Source organism: Lutjanus erythropterus, chromosome 6, assembly GCF_056507025.1.
Source record: "Lutjanus erythropterus isolate fLutEry1 chromosome 6, fLutEry1.hap2, whole genome shotgun sequence".
Taxonomy (NCBI): Eukaryota; Metazoa; Chordata; class Actinopteri; order Lutjaniformes; family Lutjanidae; genus Lutjanus; species Lutjanus erythropterus.
This window is the reverse complement of record NC_139322.1, coordinates 18,859,816-18,882,066: the sequence shown is the minus strand read 5'-3', so window position 1 is coordinate 18,882,066 and position 22,251 is coordinate 18,859,816. Positions and strand designations below refer to the sequence as shown.

The 22,251-nt window shown below is 41.3% G+C and overlaps 1 protein-coding gene across 3 annotated transcripts in view; it reads right to left on the bottom strand.

Annotated features, from left to right (window-relative positions):
• Positions 1-445: 445 nt before the first annotated feature.
• The window catches only part of znf385a (zinc finger protein 385A), a 117,920-nt gene continuing 96,114 nt past the window's right edge, over positions 446-22,251 (bottom strand). For all 3 annotated transcript variants that reach the window (XM_084720995.1, XM_084720996.1, XM_084720997.1), the window contains 4 exons: positions 11,960-12,319; positions 6,419-6,603; positions 5,153-5,245; positions 446-3,866 (listed from right to left, as the gene is read on the bottom strand). In XM_084720995.1, coding sequence (XP_084577121.1) covers positions 3,618-3,866; positions 5,153-5,245; positions 6,419-6,603; positions 11,960-12,319 — 887 coding nt within the window. In that variant the 3' untranslated portion in view covers positions 446-3,617. The remainder of the gene's footprint in view (positions 3,867-5,152; positions 5,246-6,418; positions 6,604-11,959; positions 12,320-22,251) is intronic.

Below are 22,251 nucleotides of genomic sequence, written 5' to 3'. Positions count from 1 at the left end.
GGGGGGGGGGGCATTAATGACGGTAGTGATTACGAGTTTATTGGAAGGAGTACTTTGTGATTCACAGCTTTACTGTAATTTAAACTCTTTATGATGTCATATCTACAGAAAATAATCTGTGAGTCAGTCAACAATGGACAATGGACGTCAATGGTCTCACTAAAAAAAGTCTCACCTAACGACATCAGATATTTTCAGCAGGCTGTGTGTTGGATTAAAGTGAAATAATATGATGAAAGTCTGTTATAGGGTGGATTTTCTCTGGAAACATCTTTATTAATGTCATGCACATGTACTAGGACTGTGATGCACTGAATGATCCTGTCTGTGTGTGTGTGTGTCAGAGATACATGAGATATTTCTATCACTTTCTTTATCAGTTATGACAGTTGACAGGTGTTGGATCACACAGTGGATGAGTCATAAAAGCTCTGAAGACATTCACTTTCATTTAATGATTTATTGACATTTACTTTTTTTTCCCACCATGGTTTCTCTTGATACCAATAGTATTTACCATAAAGTTTCTTTTTCATTTAAATTACATTTATAATGTTTTACTCACATACACATTTATTGTTTAATTTTCTTATTGCAATAAACAAGAGTAGCCAGAATGAGTCAGGTATTGCTACAATTCGCCATACAAACTCTTTGTCCCCTCAGACAATGAAATTCAAAAATAACTTTATTGGCAAGACAAAATTACACCATAGCCTCTCCGTCTTTCTCTCTGCTCTGGGAGAGGCTGAGGGCAGAATAAGGCTAAGGCTAATAGCCTAAACACAGCTAACATGAAATACCTGCCCAGAAAATAGGAATCTAACATTTATTTCCCATATGTGAATAATGAAGATGAATCAGTGGGGATTACCGCAGTATGAACATATCTAGGACAATATGGACATATCTGTGGCGCTGCTACTTGGCTGACCTACCAGGGACAATATTGCTGTACTTTGATTAGATCGGTCATTGATCAAGTCTCCAGGATGGTTGATCAATCGGCCCAAATCAAACATGTGCAGGATTTTTGTCTCCATTACTGTGTTAGGCCACTTTATAGCTCCAGGTTGCCTCTGTCTCTGATTGGTGGGAAGTGGGGAGAGAGCAGGTCCCAACACACACTAGAATACATATGGTACACACACCAACAGGAAGGAGAGCACGGATCCTGGAATAGTTTCTCACTCACAAAATGAACTCCGCAGAGAAGGTTTCGTTTAGCAACAAAAAAGAGCACAACGGTGGAAGCCGACACCAAGCCAGCTTCTTCTTTAAGTAATGGCATTGATAATGTTCCTCAGGATTTTCACTGAAACACATTTCTCACACACAGAAAAAAAAAAAAATAATGCAACTCAGTAAGTCCAACTTAAAAAATAAGCCTGTTGAACAAGTCTAGCTTTAATCCCTTGACACCTGGCGTTGTACCCTGTTCCCCAAGCAGAGATTACCATAGTAAAAAGGCCCTTTAATATGAAGGGTCGGTCCCTAAGCCCAGCTACACCTCTGTCTCTCTCTCAATATCCCTTCAAGGGCTTGTACTCCACGTGGAAGAACAGAAAGGTCTGTCAGCTGGTCGTGCTCCCAGTTTACACATGACTCCAGACAACATGTCACAACATGTCACAATGATAACAAGTCACTCTGATAAAAATTGCTCATTGCATTGCAATATTCAGACAAAGGTAAGACATTAGAGCTCATTGCTTCTCAATGAAAGGGCACAGTGTACATCTCGTTCAGAAAAGGGTGATAGTTTCAAGCTGTCGAGCAAGATAGGTCTGCTGCTGCTTAGCTAGCTTCTGTGGCTCCCCACTGTCACTGTCTGTCTGTCTGAGTCAACACTTATATAATAATACCACATTCATCCGATAATTTCTCTCTTCTTTTCCCTTCATGGATGCAGTTATTAACATTTCCTACCTACAAAAATATTTTTATTGTCTTTTCTATTTTGCTCTTTTTTAATGTGTGATATAAATGCAAACCAACAGTCCAAACCAAAACAAAACAAAGTGCTCACCAAGTCTTTGTAAAAGAAAACAAATCATGGTGCATTTCATGGCTTTCAGTTGTAAGACAGGAAGTATCGATAGATGCCTTGAGCTGGACGTCGTCTCGGGCTCCCGCTCTGGGGCTTCTGGCTCGGTTGTCACTCCAGCTCAAGATCACTTCTCCCAAGAATGTATTTGGCTTTCATCTTCCTCTCTATAATTTGTTCCCTTTGAGCATTATGGTTGCCAGTGTCAGTGTGCCCTCTGCTATAGACTTGTATGAACCTCTGGAGATGAGGGAGGCGAGGTGGAGGAGGAGGATGGGGCAGGAATGAAAGAGATCAACCCGATGATGCAGAAGCCTGACCCTGCAGGATCTTATTGCGAGGCTGCATGCAGAAACGACTAAATACATCAGTACACAGGGTCACACATAAGTCCCACCTACACAGTCAATCACCCTGCAAATGAAGAGACGAAATGTGTGGACGTCAATATCCTTTGTGATGGCTTAATGTGTCACCAAATATGAACTATGCCCTCTCCAGTACAGTAGTTCTCATTACTGTACATAAGAGTGCAGGTTCTTACCATCAAACATGGGGCTCATGTATGAAATACAGCAGTACAGTATGTACCAATGTGTGACTTCTGCTTGTTTCCTCTCTTCCCTTTAGTGCGGCCCCTCTCTGACTGTTATGGAGGTTGGCAGATGTGCCCTGTGGCGTTTTTTGTCGGCACAGTCTATTTTCAAACACAGATTCGTTTGGGCCTGTGTGTGTCTGCATGCTGCCCGGGGTCAATCCATCCGCTGACCCGTGCCAGCCCTCCTCTCACCTCTCCCTCTCAGAAAATGACAGCAGAGTGTAATCCCCCACAGTCACTTTTCTGCTCTCTTACCCCCCCTCCCCCCAACCCACAACCATCAGACATGTTCAGATGCGGCTACCACCTGCCTGTCAGCCGAAGTCATGTTGTTTCTAGCGAGGACCTAGTGTCACAAACTGAAGAGTTGCTGGCCTCCGGAGCAGAAGGGGACATGTACAGTACCGTGGAGGCCGCCACAGCTACATGTGGCGCATACAGCGAAGACCGATGGAAGCAGCTACCCTACTGACATAACATTATTGTCTTGGTTTTTGAGGTGCATAGGATGAGAAGAACACGTTGAGCCGTGATGACAGGAGAGAACCAACCTGGCCCAGAATAATTATGTAACACTACATGTGGTTTCTAGAAAGGTCTGCATGTATTTGTTCTGTAGCTATCGAGGCGGCCATGACAGGGCCACAGTGCAAGGGAGAGGGACCAGGGGGAGGTGAGAGATGTACAAGGGAGTTCAATGCATAATGAAAATCTCTCCTCTGCTCATCCCATCTGTGGGTCACTCAGAAGTCTTTGAAATGAAGGGAGAGTTTCAGGTAAAGGGAAGAAAGAGAGACATTTACTTCTACTCCTCTCTGCTGCTCCTTTCCCTTGCTTTTCTCTCAGTTCAATATTTAAATGGTTGGATTTTTTATTCCCCCTATCAATTGCTGTTTGTTGATCATGTTTGTATCTTCACAGTGTGCTTTTGGAGTGGCTGTTCCTGACTGGCCGAAGTCAGAGGGTGATGTGTCAGTACGGGGAGAAGAGGATCGGCCCGTGGGTGGTGCGGATGGGCCCAGGGGCGGGTCTCAGGATGGCGTGGCTGAGAGGCGGGCCTTGCAATAGGTGGTGGTGTGGGTGGGGTGCGGGAGCCGCTGCGCGGAGAGCCAGCGGGTTTGAGGAAGCTGCAGCGGCCATTGCTGCAGCAACAGCCAAGGGATTGGGCAAGAGCCCTGCGCCCAAAGCTTTGGTGAGATCCTTGGAGAAGGTCAAAGAAGACTATAAACAGAAGAGACACAAGACAAGAGAGAGAGTGGGATAAAATGATTAGTTCCAGAAGGTCGACACATGCAGGAGAAACAGGTATAGACCTTAAAGGGACAGTTCAGATTATTTGAAGTGGGGTAACACGAGGTGCTTACAGTATCTACCTACCATGCTCCCAGCTTAGAGAAACAGAGAGGGGTACCAGCATGGACACTACACAATGTACTGCTGTGGACAGTTATCAGCAAAACCTTGCAAAATTTTTGTGACACCTGACTTTGCTGAGGCGTCACATATAAAGTTGTAGCAACCTAACAAGTACAATTCCATCATCGCCAGGAAATCCCAATGTTTCCTCCAGTGTTTGGAGATGTTGTGACAGCATCACGTAAAATTGCATGCTATATGTAATATTGCAGTATCGTTACTGCAGTAACACTATTAATGTATTGTTGCAGTAACATTGCTGCAATGTAACATTTTCAAGTGTAATGTTGCAGGAACGTCACTACGTCATAAATGAACAAATGTCAGAATCACAGCATTGCAGCTACATGTTGTATTTATAGACACCTTAAAAAGGTCTATCTAAAAAAAACAATATCAGTTTAAGAGTAAGCTATTTTGATATTATTTTGACAGCTTCGCCTTGACATCAGATAGCCTTTTCTGACTGGAAACTGCTGTTATATTAGCCAGATTTTGTTCTCTTTTGCTCAACCAGACTCAACTGGAGAAATGAGTCATTTTATCTCACAGAACACAGGAGTTGCTGTTCCACCACTGCCTCGATCACTTAGTTTGTTTGTGTTACAGTGTGCCTTCAGGGTTTTAAAAGATAAGTTTGGATTCATCAAAGTCAGGAGGGTAAAGTAAAGCTGTGAAAATATTTTTAACATTGTGTACCCTGTCCACAGCACCATATTGGTTGCTTTCCAAGCTGGTGCTCCTCTCCGCTTCTTCAAAGTGAGGATGTGTTAACCTGTGTCCACTGTTAGTAATACACTATTGATAAATTCCTCATAAAAACCCCACACAAGATAGTCCAAACTATCCCTTTGATGCCATAATGCAGATGTTTCCGTTCAACTGAGCTAATATTTTTAGGAATAGGACTCAGCCAAAAACAGAAAAGCTGTCAGGCTTTTGTAAGGATCAAATCAACACGTTCTAAACTCTCCAAGGCCATGCAGACCTCATGTTCTCAATTATCACTGTCTATCTGATCTGTGGATCTCAGGTTTGCTGACTGTGTCACAGGAGGAGCCAGAATTCAACAGTGAAACTTGAAAGGTTACCGTCAGATCAGCTCCCCTGTGCTTCTTGTGTCGGCTGAGGAGGGGGTTAGGCTTGCCCGCCATGCCGTCCCGGTGCCTTCGACTTGATATGTGCTGAAAGGAAAGAATGCAGGAACATAAGTTACTCCCTCTTCCCGTAAGTGAAAACATTTCCCATACTACACTGCCAATATTGGACAAAAACATCCAGACATGTGAGAAAGCAGACATATGTACAGTTTTGGGACTGATTATATCTTGAGATCATGTTTTTTACAATGTGCTGTAATAAGAAGGGAATCTGCTCCATAATTTAATAATTATGGCTATTACACATGGTCTCACATGATGCATGTTTGCATGGACAAGTCAAAAAGAGCCAGGGCCTGTATTACAGAAACCTTCTACTATCTCCCTAACTTGCAGACCCTATCTTAACTGTTTAACTATGGTAATAAGGGTTATGATGTAGGAGGAAAAAAATCCATTACAGATGAACAGTTCCTAAGTCATTTTCCTAACTGAACATAGAAAATGTGCATTACACAACATCCTAAAATCTCAAAATATTAAACAAACTCTCTCAACATTAGATAACCCTGAACTGTCTCAACTTTCATTTTTCCGCCTGTGGTAGTAGCTACCTTGATAAGTGCAGCTAACAATGTTCAATAACAAAGCTAATGGTAGTGTTTGCTGACAGCAGTGTTAGCTAAACTGTTATATCTGAATGGCTGCTCTTTCATTGCTTTTACACTATGAATGCTGGATAAGGCAGAGACTGTATCTGCTATCTTAGCCCACTTTCTTTCTTTTATCTTTCAGGAAAGCATTCTTGTAAATTTCCCAAAAAGAACATATTTGGACATCTCTGCAGAGGTTACCAAAATCTATAACTCATTAGTCTTTAAGTGGTCATCTCTGCTTTTGCTCCTATTGTTTTGTATTTTTCAATGTATGTTTTGAAAAAAAACAAAACAATGGTGGTTGAAAGTTTTTCAGCTCAGCGAGATGAGAAAAGTAGTGTTGCTTGCTATGTAACAGATCAAAGTCAATAAGTGATGTTGGATTAAGTATTTAGGATTTCCTAACCTGAGATGAGATAGTTAGATAGATAATTCTGCTAGACTCTTCATATTTTAACTTAAGGCTTAAGATATGATGCTTCTGTAATACAACCCCAGATGTGTTGTATGTTGGCTGCATTTTACTTATAACTATCAAATCAAACTGATTCATAATATTTTTGGATTTAAATACAGAGGCTGCTTGATTTCTGAATCCTACCTGTTTGAGTTGTAGTTCAGAGTTGACCCGCACATTGCAGATCTCACAGTGGAAGGTTCGTTCCTGAGTGTTGGGGTCCACTGGCCCCCCTCCCTGCTCTCCACTGGGCTTGGGCCCCAGGCGAGGATACGCCTTGATGGGGCCCAGCCCGCTCCGTGCCTCCAGGATAGTTTTGTGTTTGGTACCTGCAGACAGACGGACACACACAAGCAAAAACACAGGTCAGTAATATCATTAACCAAGATGAAATTACATATTTAGAAGCTAATAGAATTGAATGAAAGAAAAGTAATGGAGATGAATCTCTATTTATAACATCTGAGTCATGCTGATTCCATCAGTCTGAAGTAAAATGAGCCTGGACAGCATTTCTCTGCAACTCAAAGCACTGATGGAGAAACAGTGACATTGATAAATATCAGGACATGAAAGAAACACAAATGCACCACTGCCATGACTCTCCAATAAATTTCCACATGCACATGTACAACATACTGAGCATGGCACTGTATGAAGATGTAGTGCTCTGTTTTTGCCACTAGAGGGCTGCAGTCTGACAGTTGTGCAGCTGATGATCTGGAAGATGAACTCAAAGCCCTCTCTGATGTTCATACTATAATAGCTATAGTAGCTGATCATTTTTGATCCAGGGGAATGGATGAGATAAGGTCATACAGTGTGCGCTGTACTAAATTATATCACCACAAATTATATCACCACATGTGTCAATGACAGTGAAGCCACTGAACCCTCAGTGTCACGATCAATAATTTTGACTGTAAATGTCAAACTCTGCAAATTTATGGCTGGGCTATTATGAGGAGCAGGTTTATCTGGTCTGAGGAGGGTTTTGAAGTCATACATTTGCTGTGCTGATGACACTTGTTCTTTTTATTGTTTCACTAAATATTTATGTGAGAAAATAGCACTTTGCATTTTTAGGGCAGTAGCTCAGTGTTTTGTCATACTGAGAACAAATGAAGATATCTAAAATTTGATTCTAAACATTTCTGTCAATCCCAAATAGTGCTGAGTAAAGATGAACAGTAATATGTCTGGGATGCGTTTTTTTAGTGTCCGACAATACATAGTAAAGTTGCTATTTGCAATGATTGCTCTGTTTCTTACATGCAAGGAGGAGCCATATCACATTCCTTCAACACTGCAAATTTAATTTGCAATCTTAAGAGCTGTTATCACAATCGTTAGGACAAATCTGTGAGGAACAAAGAGAAACCGGCACCAGCAGAAAAAACTGTCAGCAGTATTTTGCCTATTTTGTCCAGTGAATGTGCCACTGTGGCTTATTTTATGTCAGCATCTACCTGTGGGTCTGCCTAGACTAAAACTGCATAATAATATGTAAACTCTACTACACGAAAGACTTGATATTCTCTGCAATTTGGATAAAAAAAAAGCATATAACTGTATCGGTAATCAGCCAAAATGAGTTGGGAAATACTGACTATCACCAAATCCAATATCATGGATCTCTACTGGTGAACAAAAAATATATAGGTTTGTTTCATTATGAATGGGTGTGTAACACAAAACAGTTCAATAAAAAAAAAACACTCAGCATATGTGTTTCTTTTGAATATCAAGAAATAAATAGTTACATGTGCACTCAGGCCTTTTAATGGGCTTGATCGATAGATTTTTGTCAGATGTTGTCCATAAAAAATGTCCATCTGCTGTGATTTTTCTATATGCAGTGTTTTCAACAAGTCCGACTCCAAGTGGCTGAGGAGAGGAGCTCTTGCACATTACTTCCCATTTCAAGTGGTCTGAGGCGGCAAACCAAAGAGTGTGCCGGAGTATTTTGTCATTAAGTAGTCACAGATTTTGTTCTTGGCTGTAAAAAAAAACAGTCTCAAAGTAAGGTACCCTACTGTCATTGGCTCTGACTTTGAATTTGAGTCACCCTCAAAAGTCTAGAGGAGAGAGGTTACAGAGGAGAGGAATCATTGGGATGGGGTGGCTGGTGGGCAACATGGCCGCTGAGGGCGCCACATGGGCGAGGAAGGGGCCGGGATGACGGATTTCACTTGTGGCCAGAAATGTGCTCTTGGGATGTGTGTTTTTGCCTTTGTTCTATTTTGGTCTGACAATGGATGACCCAGTGGATTTTATTGTCTTTGTAAGGTTGAGTCATAGTATAAACCAACGCACAAGCAGACAAGGCACATTTGAAAACACAAAAACAGACACTGGCTTGACAGGAACTTGTTGCATAAATGTTCAAATAACATTTCATACGTAACATACTTTCTGTTTTCATTCGCTTTTTCTTCTGTTCTTTCTGTGCCACGCATGCTGCTCATGTCTGCATGACATATGCTTTTATTTTTGAACCCTTCTAACATGCACAGTTTTGATTTTGAGGGTGATTGTTTCCAGACAGTTTCCCTTTTAGAGTTTCAACTGTTTCAACTCTCTCAGTCATCCAGGGGTTGAACTTTGGAGCCAACTAGCTGACAGAAGCATGTGACCTGTGTGTCTGTCATCTTTTTTTAAACTTAGATGGACAACGTAAACATGCTAGTGGTCAAATACACTGTAAAAAGTGTATTTCAGTAGTAGTTGAAGAAACATAATGTTTTTAATCAGTCTCATTCAACTTTCTACCTTAGTAATGCCAGTCTATTTTGTGGATTATAATAACTTGAAATTTCAATAAAAGCTCATCAGTTAGGCTTCTTTTTGTCTTGTACGTCTGACATCATGCCGTCCACGTCTTTTCCAGATTTTTACCTCTTGCAGTTAAGCTCTGATTATCTCCTGATAACTTGGGAAGAAAGTTAAGTCTGATGCAAGGCAAAATTATATTTTATGATCAAATAATGCATTTTGTTAGCTATAAAATGGTTCTGGCAACTGAATTGGCTGAATTTTGTTGTTGAAGTTTTTTGTAAACTCACTAAACAAACCCAACTACTGTAAAGTCATGCTAACAGTAGCACTGACCCATCCTAAGTCCCGCTCCTTTTCATTCTGTTCTCCAGTGACAGCTGAGCATACTTGGTAACACAATACACTTTCTCCTCTGCTGTTTCCTGCTTAGATATGCTATGTACGAAGTTTGTTGAAAAGAAAGACAAATTTTGACGACGTTAAAAGATGTTGTTGGTAGACTTGTTCATTCCCATCTTAAATAAGCTAATGTTAGCAAAATGCCATCTAACTAGATAGCTAATCTACATCAATCATTCGCTAGCTAGTGTTTTGCTAACATTAGCTGGCTAGTTAGCTAGTATTTTGGTAACATTAGCTAATTTAATATGTGACCCTATATGGCACTTTTACAGGAAAAAGAGAAAGTTGACAGAGTTATCAAGTTTGCTCAACTGTTATTGGAGTGATATGGGGCATGACTTAGGAAGGGTCTAAGTCTTCCAGAGGTTAATCTAACCATAATGTTTGCACTGAAGGCATTTTTATTGATTAACACTTTATCCAACATTGAGAGGTATTTGTTGGCTGCTTTCATGGCTGAGCTGTGCTGCACCAAACATTACTCAAAGCAAGTGGGATACGGTTACACTGAGTCAGTTCCTCATTGTCTGTTGTGTCTGTAGTTTTTTCTTTATGTGCAGGAGAGTGAATAACTCCCCAGAATAAAGAGTGGAGGTCAGCACATACAAAATGTCCCCAGAGGGAAACAAGGTCAAAGGGAGCACTAAGCTGGCAGGGCATGAAGGATTAAAGCAGGCAGGCAGCGGGCACCTGAGGGGTATTTGGAGCCCTGAGAAAGCGCCGTCATGTGTGAAAGCTGTCTGACAGAATGTTGAAGCTGGTACTGTGGCGAGCTCACCCACATAACAACCTATTTTTCTCTTATTCCCCCGCTTAAATCCCTCATGCACTGGTTACCCGCCTTAGCCATCCTCCTCTGCAACTTTCTTATGTGGAAGGCTTCAGGCTATGGGGAGCGTTTTTTATGCTGTGTGCTGCAAATGACAAGACAAATCATAAATGTTTGAGTGTTTTCTTTTAAATAATCATGTCTTTCTTGTGTGGGCGAAGAAAGTGGAGTGCTGTACGAGCGAGAGACTGCGCACACACAGGTGAGGCACCTTGACGGAGCGCCTGAAACCAGGAGCGCCGTGCTCGGTTACATAGGTCGAGTCAGTCAGTGTCAAACAGATCGGTTATCTGCTGATCAGTGTTCTTCTGTGTGCCCTCTGCTGGGTTGCAGTCAAGCCATCAGCTCAGATGGTAGAACTGGCAGTCGGGTAATAGACTGTATGTTTGTGTATCTTTGTGCCACTGTGAGCAGCCAAGAAGTAAGAGAAACAATCTCCATTTGTGTTATTTTTATGCACATGACTCTATGTTAAGCCATTTAATTTTAAATTTCGTCCTGTTTGCAGTTGTATTTTGAATGACACTGTGGTTATCTGAAACTGTCTTTTTGTTTGAGAAAAGTCAAGAGTAAAGATATTTTCAAAACATATCCGGTCTATTGATTAATGTTAAAACAACTGCCATGTTTCTACAGTAGCCCAGAACTGACAAACCAAGCACTCGCTCTCAATAGAGCCTTTTGCATTTTTCGCATTTTTGGCAAGTGTCACAGCCACCAAAGGTTCTCCTACATGTTTGGAAGGGGAGGGTGATGCAAGGTATTTGCAATTGAAGCCAGTGCTTTTAATGAATTTCTTCTTTTAAATTGGATCATTTTTGGTCGGTTGCCTTTAAAGGGAAAATGTGGCAGTTTTTATACGGATGTTCAGTCACCGTTGATGATAACAATTGTCAACTGAAGCAATAAATTCTTCAGTGTTTCTACACTGACCAAGACAACTGAGTCACTTTGCTGCAAAATCTGTTGTTCTCCCTGCATCCAGAGATGTCACAGTGATGTCACTGGATGTAAGGAAGAACTATAGACTATTTCAGCTTTCATTCCTCGTCTCTGTGCCTGGGTAGACAGAGGGTGTGCTAGATGAGTTTTGTCATGTAATGCTATGTTCTGGCCAACCAAGTAATAACTAGGGTTGGCTAGGGTGGTTATACATGGCAACATGGGCGTGGGAATCACAAGCTCAACTGCAATGCATCTTGGTATACAGGCACTGCACGGCTCCATGAGCCGGACAACTCAGCTTTCTATAGCATGCATTTATTGCTTCAGCTGACTATCTTTACCATCATATTGACTGAACAGCCACGTGAAAAGTAGTGAATTTTCCCTTTACAAATTACATTTTTTTCACTTTGACAGTAACTTTTAATTTCTATTTGAGACAGTCAAAACAACAGATTCAGGAGTCGCTACATGAGTATTCTTTGGTCAAATGCCTCAGACACACAACAGGATGTGATATATTTTGTTTCCAGCAACAACAACAGCTGTGTGTGTGTGGTTTGAGTAAACAGAAAGGAATCCAACCATCGCTAAAAAGATCCCTCTCCAGAAAGTCACACTTTATGATCAGACAACCCGAGGAGAACAACGTCATAGTTAATCCCACATGGTTTGATTAGCAACTATTTACAATTTGATTTCAGCGTATCATAGCTCACAGATGAACCCACCTTTGTTGTGGGCCTCCAGCTGTGACAAGGAGTTGACAGCCACCTTGCACAGTGAACAGTACAGCAGCTTCTTGGCCTTGTCCTCCTCTGTCTCTGGTGTGGACGGGCTGCTGGAGGCCGAGGCGCCGGAGGCTCCTGAAACCGGGGCTCCAGATCCGGGCTGCTCCGAGCTTGCGCTGCCACTGCCGCAGCCTGGGGAGGAGGAGGAAGGGGGCATGAGGGGAGGAGTGGGGGTGGGCAGGAGAGGGCACACTGAGGGCACGGGGGAGTCCATGGGCGGGGTAGGTGGGGTGGTAAGAGGGGGAAGGGGCCCTGGGGCCAGCAGGGGCCCGTTTAACTGTGACAGAGGCCGTGGCTCATCTAGAAAAACAAAGGGAGAAACAAAGAGAAATAGAATAAATGTCAGATGCAATAAAGAAAAAAAAAACAAAGAACTGATTTAGTAATCCAAAAAGTACATAACTCAAACAATAAAGTATTTTACTATTGACTTCATTGTCTTTGAACTCTGCGGTGAAGCAGAGGAAAAAAAAAACCTCTTTGCTATGTCAAACCACATTGCTAACCACTCCCAGTTGAATGTGGACGCCACGGTCTGCTGCGTAGATCAGACAAACCGACATAAAGCGCCTGCAGACGGAAATGCTTTTTATTTCCTACTGTATAGGCCGTAATTGGCTCAAAAGAGTTTCTTTTAATTTGAGTTCCATTTAAAGTGGATCACAGGGTGAAAACATATATGCCATGTGTGTAAAGGGACGAGCGTGTGTTTAATATGTTTCTCAGCTCTTTGAAACTTTTGAGGCAGTCTTTCACTGATGTGGTCTCATGTTATTGAAATGTTTCCGAAGGGAGAAATAGGAAACAGATACCTCTGCCTGTGCATGTTTTGACTCTTTCTCCCACACACCTGTTATTTCTAGCTGGGGTTGAAACAACATGGCACTTGCATTGTCACAGGGCAACACACGAAGTCCAAAGGAAATATCATTAAGTGATCCCCCCCTTTACTTTTCCTTCTGCTCACTCTCTTATGGTTTTAATTTCTTCCGTTTGATTGCATGACGGCTGATTTTTCCTTTTTCGTCCCAGAACATGTTTATACATACATTTCCAGACACATGTTTCTGGTCAGCCACTCCCATACGCAATGACTCTGGTATTCGCTAAGCAATGGGTGTTGGCTGAAAAAAGACCCCCTAAATTTGGGTGGGGTATTAAGAACTCCCCCCATCAGCAGGGACCAACAGGCCCACCTCCAAACTCCACAGGATGTAGCGCCGAGTGCAGGCAATGGAAAAGCCCCACTGGATTATGGTATAAAAGGGATAACATGGAGTATTTCTAGGGAGAAAACAAATAATGACTCTAACTGCTCGATTTCCTTTTAAGGATTTCCACATGCTTTGTCATGTTGTCACATGAGCCCATAGGGGGCTGTGATATATTCATGTTTTAGTTCCACTCTATAAGTCTTATGTGTCTGTATGATCATCTGTGTCATGCATATAACTTCACAGTTGCTGTGGCGACTCCATTGCATCACCTCAGACAAAAATGCCATTGTGAGTGCTTTCCATTCCACTGCTGTCCAAGATCAAAATTCTCTCTTTCCATACTGGAAGTTTCCAGCTGCAGAGCTGCTGGCTGCTCAGAGCGTTTGTCAAACAGATGTTTTGTTGAGGAAAAAAAAAGGATATTTCTTACTCTGACTCTATAGTATATGGCATTGAGGAGTCAATAATCCAGGCTTGGATCAAAGTGCAGTGTGAGGGGTAAATGCTCTGTGGAGAGGGTTGTGACTCATAAAGTGCTTATTTTGCCACATCACTGACTGGCCTAGTTAACTTGATTTAAGAACTTGTAGCTGCAAGTGCACGGAGGAAGAATGACAGAGAAAAGTACACTCAATAAAAATACAACACTTTTGTTTTTCTCCAATGACTTGTAGTAAATAAAATCTTCTATGCACACAAAAGTTTTATTACTCTCAAATTTTGTTCACAAATTTGTTAAAATCTGTGTTAGTGAGCCCTTAATCTCTGCAAAGATAATCTATCCACCCGATATGATTATTACACAGGTGTGCTCTGGAGTGAAGTCATGACCCGTCCTACTCTGCCTCTGATTGGCTTGTACTCATTGACTTCATTGGTTGGTTAAGCATTGGCTTGACAATTGATGGGGTAGGGTTGGAGTAAGAATATCAGAGTAAGCCAATCAGAGCCAGAATAGAGTGGGCCATGGTCTGACTCACTGGATGCACACTGCTGTTATAAGTCCTGCCATTGGCCACTGGTGCCAAGTGGCATTGCATCGCCTGCTTCCATGTTTTCAAAGTCCCCAGGAAACAACAGACATCCTCCAAGCTGCAACCTACATGCTGAAAACAACAAATTGGCACCTACCAGCTAATGATACGAACATAAACAAGCTAACAGCTCTTACCAGTGATGTAATCATTTTTCACTTCATCACTTTATTATTTTAGTGTAGCTATATTAATTCAGTATACTTATATCATTTTATTGTAGCTACGTTATTTTTGTGCAGCTATACTAACTTAGTGTTGTTGGCATATTATTTTGTAACAACTAAAATACGCATCTATCATTGTACTCTTTATCACTACTAAGAGTTATTAATACTCCTAACCACAAGAGGGCAGAAACAATTAGTGTCTACCCGTAAGTCACACTTTTATGGAAGCTTGGTATGTTCACTGACTGTTTCTATAGTCAATTATATGATGAACAGCTGATGTTAAACCAGTGGTTCCCGATCTTTTTCTGGCATGCCCCCTTCAGAGGCTGTAAAAAGGTCAAAGTTTGAGAGAAATAAAGCTATTGTGTGCATAGAAGAAGTAGATCTTTTACTTCAACTCTTCAAAAATGGAGGCAAGAACAAAGGTGTCATGTTTATTTTTTTTGCGGAGTGTAGTGCTCGCCAGTATTGTTGAATTTTGCCCACACACACACAGGCAGGCACGTACACATGCACATGACTTCATTACAATGCCGAGAAACCAACCCAGAATCCACAGCGTCCGTAACATGTGGTTCGAGTTAAAATCAAGTGAGGAGGAAGAGAGGTGGTTGGCCAAATAGTAATGACGGATTTCATAATCCATGATGGCCTGGAGGTCTGCCACACATCCAGTCACTGTTTCACCTCATACCACAGTGAATGTCTCCTACACTCATCCCCCTCAGAACAAGTTCAGCTTGAGGCTAAACCCTCGGGGCCTCCACAGCCACAGTGTTGCAGTGTCTGCAACCCAAAATTATGAATCTCACTGAGCTGCGAAGTGTTCCTTTTTGTCATATTTACAAGTGAAAATGAAATGTGAAGTTTAGATTTGCTACAGTATGTTCGCAGACTGGCAGAGACATATTTCTGTATTTTTCTTACTCTGAGAAATCCACTGTCAGAGTTACTTAATTCTTCTGAATCTCGGGATATGCTGCAAGTCTAATTAAACATTGATAAGGCAGTTAAGTGACCTTCTCTGCTAGTTGGCCTCATAGCCAAACAGAAGAAGGCATTATTCACTGGCAGAGGTCAGCAGAGGGAGATAACTCAGTCCAGATGCTTTTCACTACAGCCTGGTGTGTCTGCATCGCCTTAATCCACTTCAGGAAATTAAAGCTATGTATAGTATGCAGTCCACGGGGAGAGCTTTTGTTGATAAAGCCGTGGGATTTAATACAGACTAATTCAAATTCAGACCAAAAGAACTTCTGCTGTTTGCCGCAAGAGTCAAAGTTCATCCTGATTCCTGAAGTGTTCTCTTGTTTTGCAATAGCTTCTTGGAAATGTGAAAAATATCTACGCCCAGTTGCATAAACTCAGTTAGGCTCAGGTTTCCCTTAAATTTTCATCTTAGAATGCCTGAGAAAAAAAATTAGTTGCATTAAATTGGATGGATTGGAAGGATTTCCTTCCTGTTGTTAGGGACAACCCTTTAATCTCTAAGTATTTTCTCTTAGCTACGTATGCATTGCTATCAGGTCCTTAGTGACCTCAGAAAATTTTAAGGGGCCCCTAACAGTCCCTTATAAGTGAAATGATTTGTGGAACGTTAGACAGTGGCTTACAATGACTGAACAGGAAGAGGACATACCCAGATGCATTTTTTGGACAGAGAAAACCCACTGCATACTTGAAGCAATATGCAGCTCATTAGAGCATATAGATCTGATGTTAGCACTGGAAACTTTGTAGCTAGCTGGCCAAGTGTTGAGCCAAATATAACTCATGTCTCATATATTCACATTAGCTATATTGTTTTTAGGGGGGATTTTAATTTAGATAATTTTATTTTTAATGTTATATTTTGTGGTCATGGTGGAGGGAACACTACCACTTTTTTCCACCCATTTTTCTACCCATTAAAATGAATCCAGCATACATCTGACAAAAGGCTACCCATGAATCCTTGTGAAGTGAAGTAAATCACTGTGTGGCACCCATCCATAACAGCAAACTATGTACCTATATATTATTGAACATATTGACTAGTTAATATCCCAAGACACTCTTTTGAACAAGAATGGATCATTTTGTAACTTCACAAGCAAGAGACTCTGGCTTGCCCTCCAAAGTGCAGAAGGTGAGGCTAATGCAGCTAATATTAGAAATGCCACAAGTACTGCTGACATAGAAACTATGTTACGTTACACGCAAATGAGAGAACAGGCCCATGGTCTGAAAAAACAATGATGATCCCTGATCTAAACTCATAAGAGGCTTTATGCATTACTCCTGCTTGACCTAAGGGACAAACATAACTTTGAAACTTAATGTGGTTTATGCAACCAGGCACTGATTGTGAAATTAGTGTAGAAGGCATTATAATAACGAGTGACTACGTAAGCAAATGTTTCTGATTGTACAAAGAATGTAAGTAATCCCATAGGGTCAGGAACCACACAAGTAAGATTTTTGCTGTTATATAGAATGCAGTAGAAAGCAGAACAACAGAGTAATTGCTGTAATCAATCCTGTGTGTAGGTGGAACATTATGTGGTGATGGATACGCTTTGTTTATTCCAATTGTTGAATGAAAACAGTGGAATTTAAACCAAGGTAAACTGATTACAGAGTCCTGTGCATTACAAGTCATCAACAAGCCGTTCCACCAAAAATACCAGCAGGTTTAACAGGTCTTATGTATTGACTGTGTGGGTATGGTTGCCTGGAGGTGGGTGTGTTTCTACGTGTGTGTTCATGCGTAAGGGATCAGGGGTAAGGGTTACTTTAGGCAGGATGACTCCGTCTACCACCAGGGCCCCCCCAACCCTCCACCCGTGCCCATTCTTAATGATTAACGAGCTACGAAACCCAATGCTGGCCCTATAGCTGAACCTCATTCATAATGCAGTTGGGTGCCTTTTTCCCAGTCTGGCCTGCATCCGAACTCTGAGTCACACGCACAAACACACACTCACACACATTCACAGACATGAAAATTGTGTTTATTAGATACTTGTGTTGATTATTTCAGCTAGATTTCATCAAGTGGCTCACTTCTGAGAAAAAACGCAGAAACACAAATTCCTTGAAACTGCGAGACCAACAACAAGCACAGACAGGGCATGAAAAGCACATCAGCTCTGTGCAACTCGATACTACAGTCACCTCATGGCCATGCAACCCTAGCCCTCACATGAAAGTCATCTGTTTAATTGACCTTGGGTGTGTGTATGTGCGCAGGAGTGTTTGCGTGGACTAAAGAGTGCTATAATGTCAGGGTGGTTTTAACAGGGCCCTTCATTAGTGTGGGAGTGTCAGACAGCAGAGGGATAAAGAGGAGGTGAAGGAGGAGGGAGGGAGGGAAGAGCAGAGCTTCTCTCCAAGTAAACAGCTGCCTCTCCATCGCCCGCAGGCCCAGCCAAACCCTCAGCTCACTGGGCCAAATCCCCTAAAGCCAAGGGCCTCCTCTTTGGGGGCAACTCTGACCACAAACCCCTTTGAGGGCTGTAAAATGCGTGACCTGTTCTGATAGCCGTAAGGTTAAGGAAGCAACAGTATTCAAACGGTATAACTGACCTTTTGCAGTTTTAGCCTTCAGCAAGGTCTTGATTAGCCCTGTTTATGGCCATCACTGTTGACTGCATTTGTTATGTTAATGAGAAATGATGCAGTATAAAAGAGAAGGTCATCACAACGCTGGACAGACTGGACAGTACTTCAGCTGCATCATATCTAGGGTTGGGTAGCCTTTACTGACAGGACAGCTATAGTTTGTAGTTCAATAAGGCTACTTTTACTGAAACAATAGAGAGTATCCTGTCCTTGTAAACCATTTTGTAGCATAGCATTTACTAAATTGAGGTGATCGTTACAAGACTCACACAATTTGTGCTATTCACCTGCTAGTAAAGAAACTTTGCAACGGCTGAGTAGATTAACTGAGAATAATGCTAGACTCATGATTTGATAAGACAAATGCACTAGGAGACGGGAAGACGTGCATGCATTCAGCTTGCATGTCTTTAGGCTCAGACAGATTGCCAAGTCTACATATGGTAGGTCTTTCAATTTAATTTGAAACTATCACAAGTGAAATTTCTGAACAAGCAGAATCTAAATTAAATCTTATTTTTGGAATGGATTCATATTTGGAATTGGTTCTCAGTGCCCAACCCTAGTCATATTTGAAGGTCTCAGAAGAATGTGATATTGCGTAAAATTGCAAATCAACAGACCATTGACAGAGTAAATCTTTAAACATCAAGAACAAATACTGTTCTGTGTTGTAAGAGATTTTCACTGTGGGAAATCTTCTTCTCATCCTTATCTTTCTGCTCTGCTTGCATGGGCTTGACCACATTGTGTGTGTGTGTGTGTGTGTGTGTGTGTGTGTGTGTGTGTGTGCACTCGTAATTGTTACTTCGTAGGGCCCTGTTGAAAGGAGCCCACCAACTGCATGGGGCCCACCGCAGTCGTGGGGCCCAAAATCGTGGACCCCACAACGGATTTTCATTTAAATCGTCTCAGAAGCCTCCCCTGACATGCCTCTTGCTTTTTTCTCACTTGGCCCACAAGGTAGCAAAATGTGGAAATGTGTGTAAAAAGTGTGTAAAAATTTTTTGCTCTGGAGCGCCCTCTGGGTCTTGGTCCCCGGTACAGCTGCAGATACACACTTCCGGAAGTGTGTAACATTTGAGCCAATGAAATCTCGCCCCAATTCTCGCGTGATATACAGAATCTCGCGTGATTTGCATCGGTATACAGACTCAGAAGCAACTTTTAAATGGATACAAGAGGTAGGTTTATTTTTTATTTAATTTTGTTAATGAAGTCATTTTTAAAATCAATTTATTAATTGTTTATTAATAGTTTACCCCTAAGGATAAACAAAGTACCATTTTATGTAATGCTAGCTAATTTGAGCTATTGCAGCATGTAGCTAATGTTAGCTACATATTGCTAACCGCTAATCTTAGCCACAGATGGCTAGGTGAAGTTTTCACCTAGATAGAGGTGGCCAGTCTGTTACTCTGTCACTCTGTCATACTATGTGGTGGACTCGAATAGGGCCTTCACATGATAAGAAATTTGTCTCGGCCTCACGGACATTTAGGGTGCAGAGAGTAGCACAGTGTTACAACCGCTACGGCCTGTCTGCCAGGTATACAAACAGCTGAGCTACCTTTAGCTCTGGAAGTAACTAAGTTCATAAATTATATGATTCACAAATTTTATAACCCAGTCTGACTGTTTACATTTCGCCATGCATTACATTTACTGGCGAGATCATATTCTGCTTTTAATGTTGTTAAAATTTGGGGAACCCTGAAACGCTTTTCTTCGATCGTATCTGAAGGGGAACCCTTGATTTGCGAAGTTCTCGCGAGATTTTTCAATGCAACGTCGTTCCTTCATTGAGACTATAAAATGATTACTCGCGAGATCTTCCGCCGTTCTGGGGTTCCCTTCAAGACTTGACCATCAGACACTGTCTCCTCTGTTTGTGTCACTTCGACACACCTGCGGTAACTTCTGCCCGCATCGTGACATTCAGCTGTTATGTCATTGGTTGCGCTTTGAAAGGTCAGTAACAAACGAGGTGAAAGTTCAGCGGTCAGTGGCAGATCCAAGCGGTGCGCCACGCCGAGGGTAGCTGTGCCACTTGGTCGGGAGACACTGCTCTCTCCATAGGAAAACAATAGGACAGGAAACGCAAAATGTTGTTACTGCTGATCATGTGTTGGGGCCTTCTAATTAATTAATTGGGATTTGGTGTATGTGACACATAGAATTATATTGTTAGGTATCAGAAGGTACCCGGAGTAGTTCTATAATCGTGCTTTGTGATAACGTCACTGACGTCATACGCCGGCGCCACAGGTGAATCCGATATGGCTGCCACCACAACATCGTGCGCCAGTAATCTCGTTACTTTGCAGCCGGCTGTGAAGCCGGTGAGATCGCATTAGGTTGCAGTGGTGTGTGGATATATGCCGCGTGCCGTGGTTGGTAAGTAAAATAACGTCATTGATCGTCAAAACATATGTACCTGCAGCAGGACGTCAGTCGGCTCAGAAAAGCTCCGTGACTCATGTATGTCAGAATAATATGCGATGCAGTTCTAGTATTCTTCACTCTCTAACTGCATGTTGATCTATCAGCTGTTAAACTTGTGTCTGTGAACTTTATTTGTCTTGTATTTGGCAGATCTGTGAGCCATTTTTAGCTCAGAGAGATTCTTGCTTGCTGACTTGGAAAGTTTCCCCTAGTATAGTGCTGTAACTTTAATACTAGATCATATAGAGCTTGTTTTAATAATGTCACGTTTAAAGAAACTCAAAGGCTTTAAAATGATTCTATGAAGTGTGTTTAAAAGTTACGTTTTTTTTTTTTTTGTCATGTGTTAGGAAAAACTTGCATTTGCATGCACATTGAGCAGCATGTAATTATTCATTATTGTCAGTCTACATATATTTCCTTATTTTTAGTTGTTTACAAAGTAATTTAATATGCAGTGTATAAGTGACAAGTGCAAATTTTATATTGTGAGGCTTAGAATATTTGTGTCAGGTGAAAGGCTTAATAAGTGTGAATGTCTTTTTTGGTTTTCACCGTGCTGTCAGTGATGCTGCTCATCATAAAGCCACCTGTTAGATCCTCTCTGTTGTCATAATTTTTGCCAGTGGCTGCTACATTGTTTATTTCATAGTTTACCTTTCAAAGACTGCATATCATTTGCTTCCATGGACCATTAATTGTTTGACAAAAACCCAAAGCAGTTACAAATATTTAAGTTCTTTGAAAGAGTTGAGCACATCACAATTTTCTTATCTGTGTAAATAAATGGAGGCTTTGAAGCTACCATTAATTACACTGAATTTGAAATTGTGTTTTAGAAAAATACACTGAAAAACAGTACGTATAGCAGACTAAGCAAAATATAGTAGAGCTATACTTATACAGTATATATCTAGTATAATAGGTTGTGAACTTAAGAGGGCTGACTGAGGCATGAAACTCTCAGGCTGAAAATGATTCCCAAAAGCCAAATATCTTGTACATTACATGTTTGTGTGATCTGAATAGATTTGATGTCAATTTTATTATTATTGTTATTATTATTATTATTGTTATTATTATTATTATTATTATTATTATTATTATTATTATTAGTAGTAGTAGTAGTAGTAGTAGTAATAGTAGTAGTAGTAGTAGTAATAGTAGTAGTAGTATTTTTATTGGTGAAGAGAGCCAACTCTGTGGTGGGTCTGGAGCTGGACAGTCTAGAGCCAGTGGGTGAGAGGATGGTGAAGGAGAAGATCAGAGTTATACTGGTCAATCCCTCTCACCCCCTCTGTGGTGAACTGTGGCAGCTGGGCTCTTTCAGTCAGTGGCTGATAAAACTGTGTACTGAGTAAGACGGAACGTTTTGGACGCTCTCCTCCCAGGCCGTCTCCTCCCAATAACAAGGACATTACAATTAATATAGTGTCTTTCTCATGCTCTGAACTTACAGTTTTTTATTAATTTATTCTACTATATTATTTTTATTCTTAAGTTGCTGCAGATCATGAATTTCCTCCATGGGCATTAATAAAGGAATCTGAATTTTTATTATTATTTTTATTATTATTATCTTTGTGGTCCTTATGGTCGTATAATTATTTATACTTTAAGGGGATACTGCAGCATACATATTCTGATAGCCCAGGTTACACTGGAAAAAAAGATGTGTAACTTGATTGTGCATTACAGGACTGAGGTTATACTACCAGTAACCCAAAAACAGCAAAATTTAGCTTTGACCTCAGAGGTTT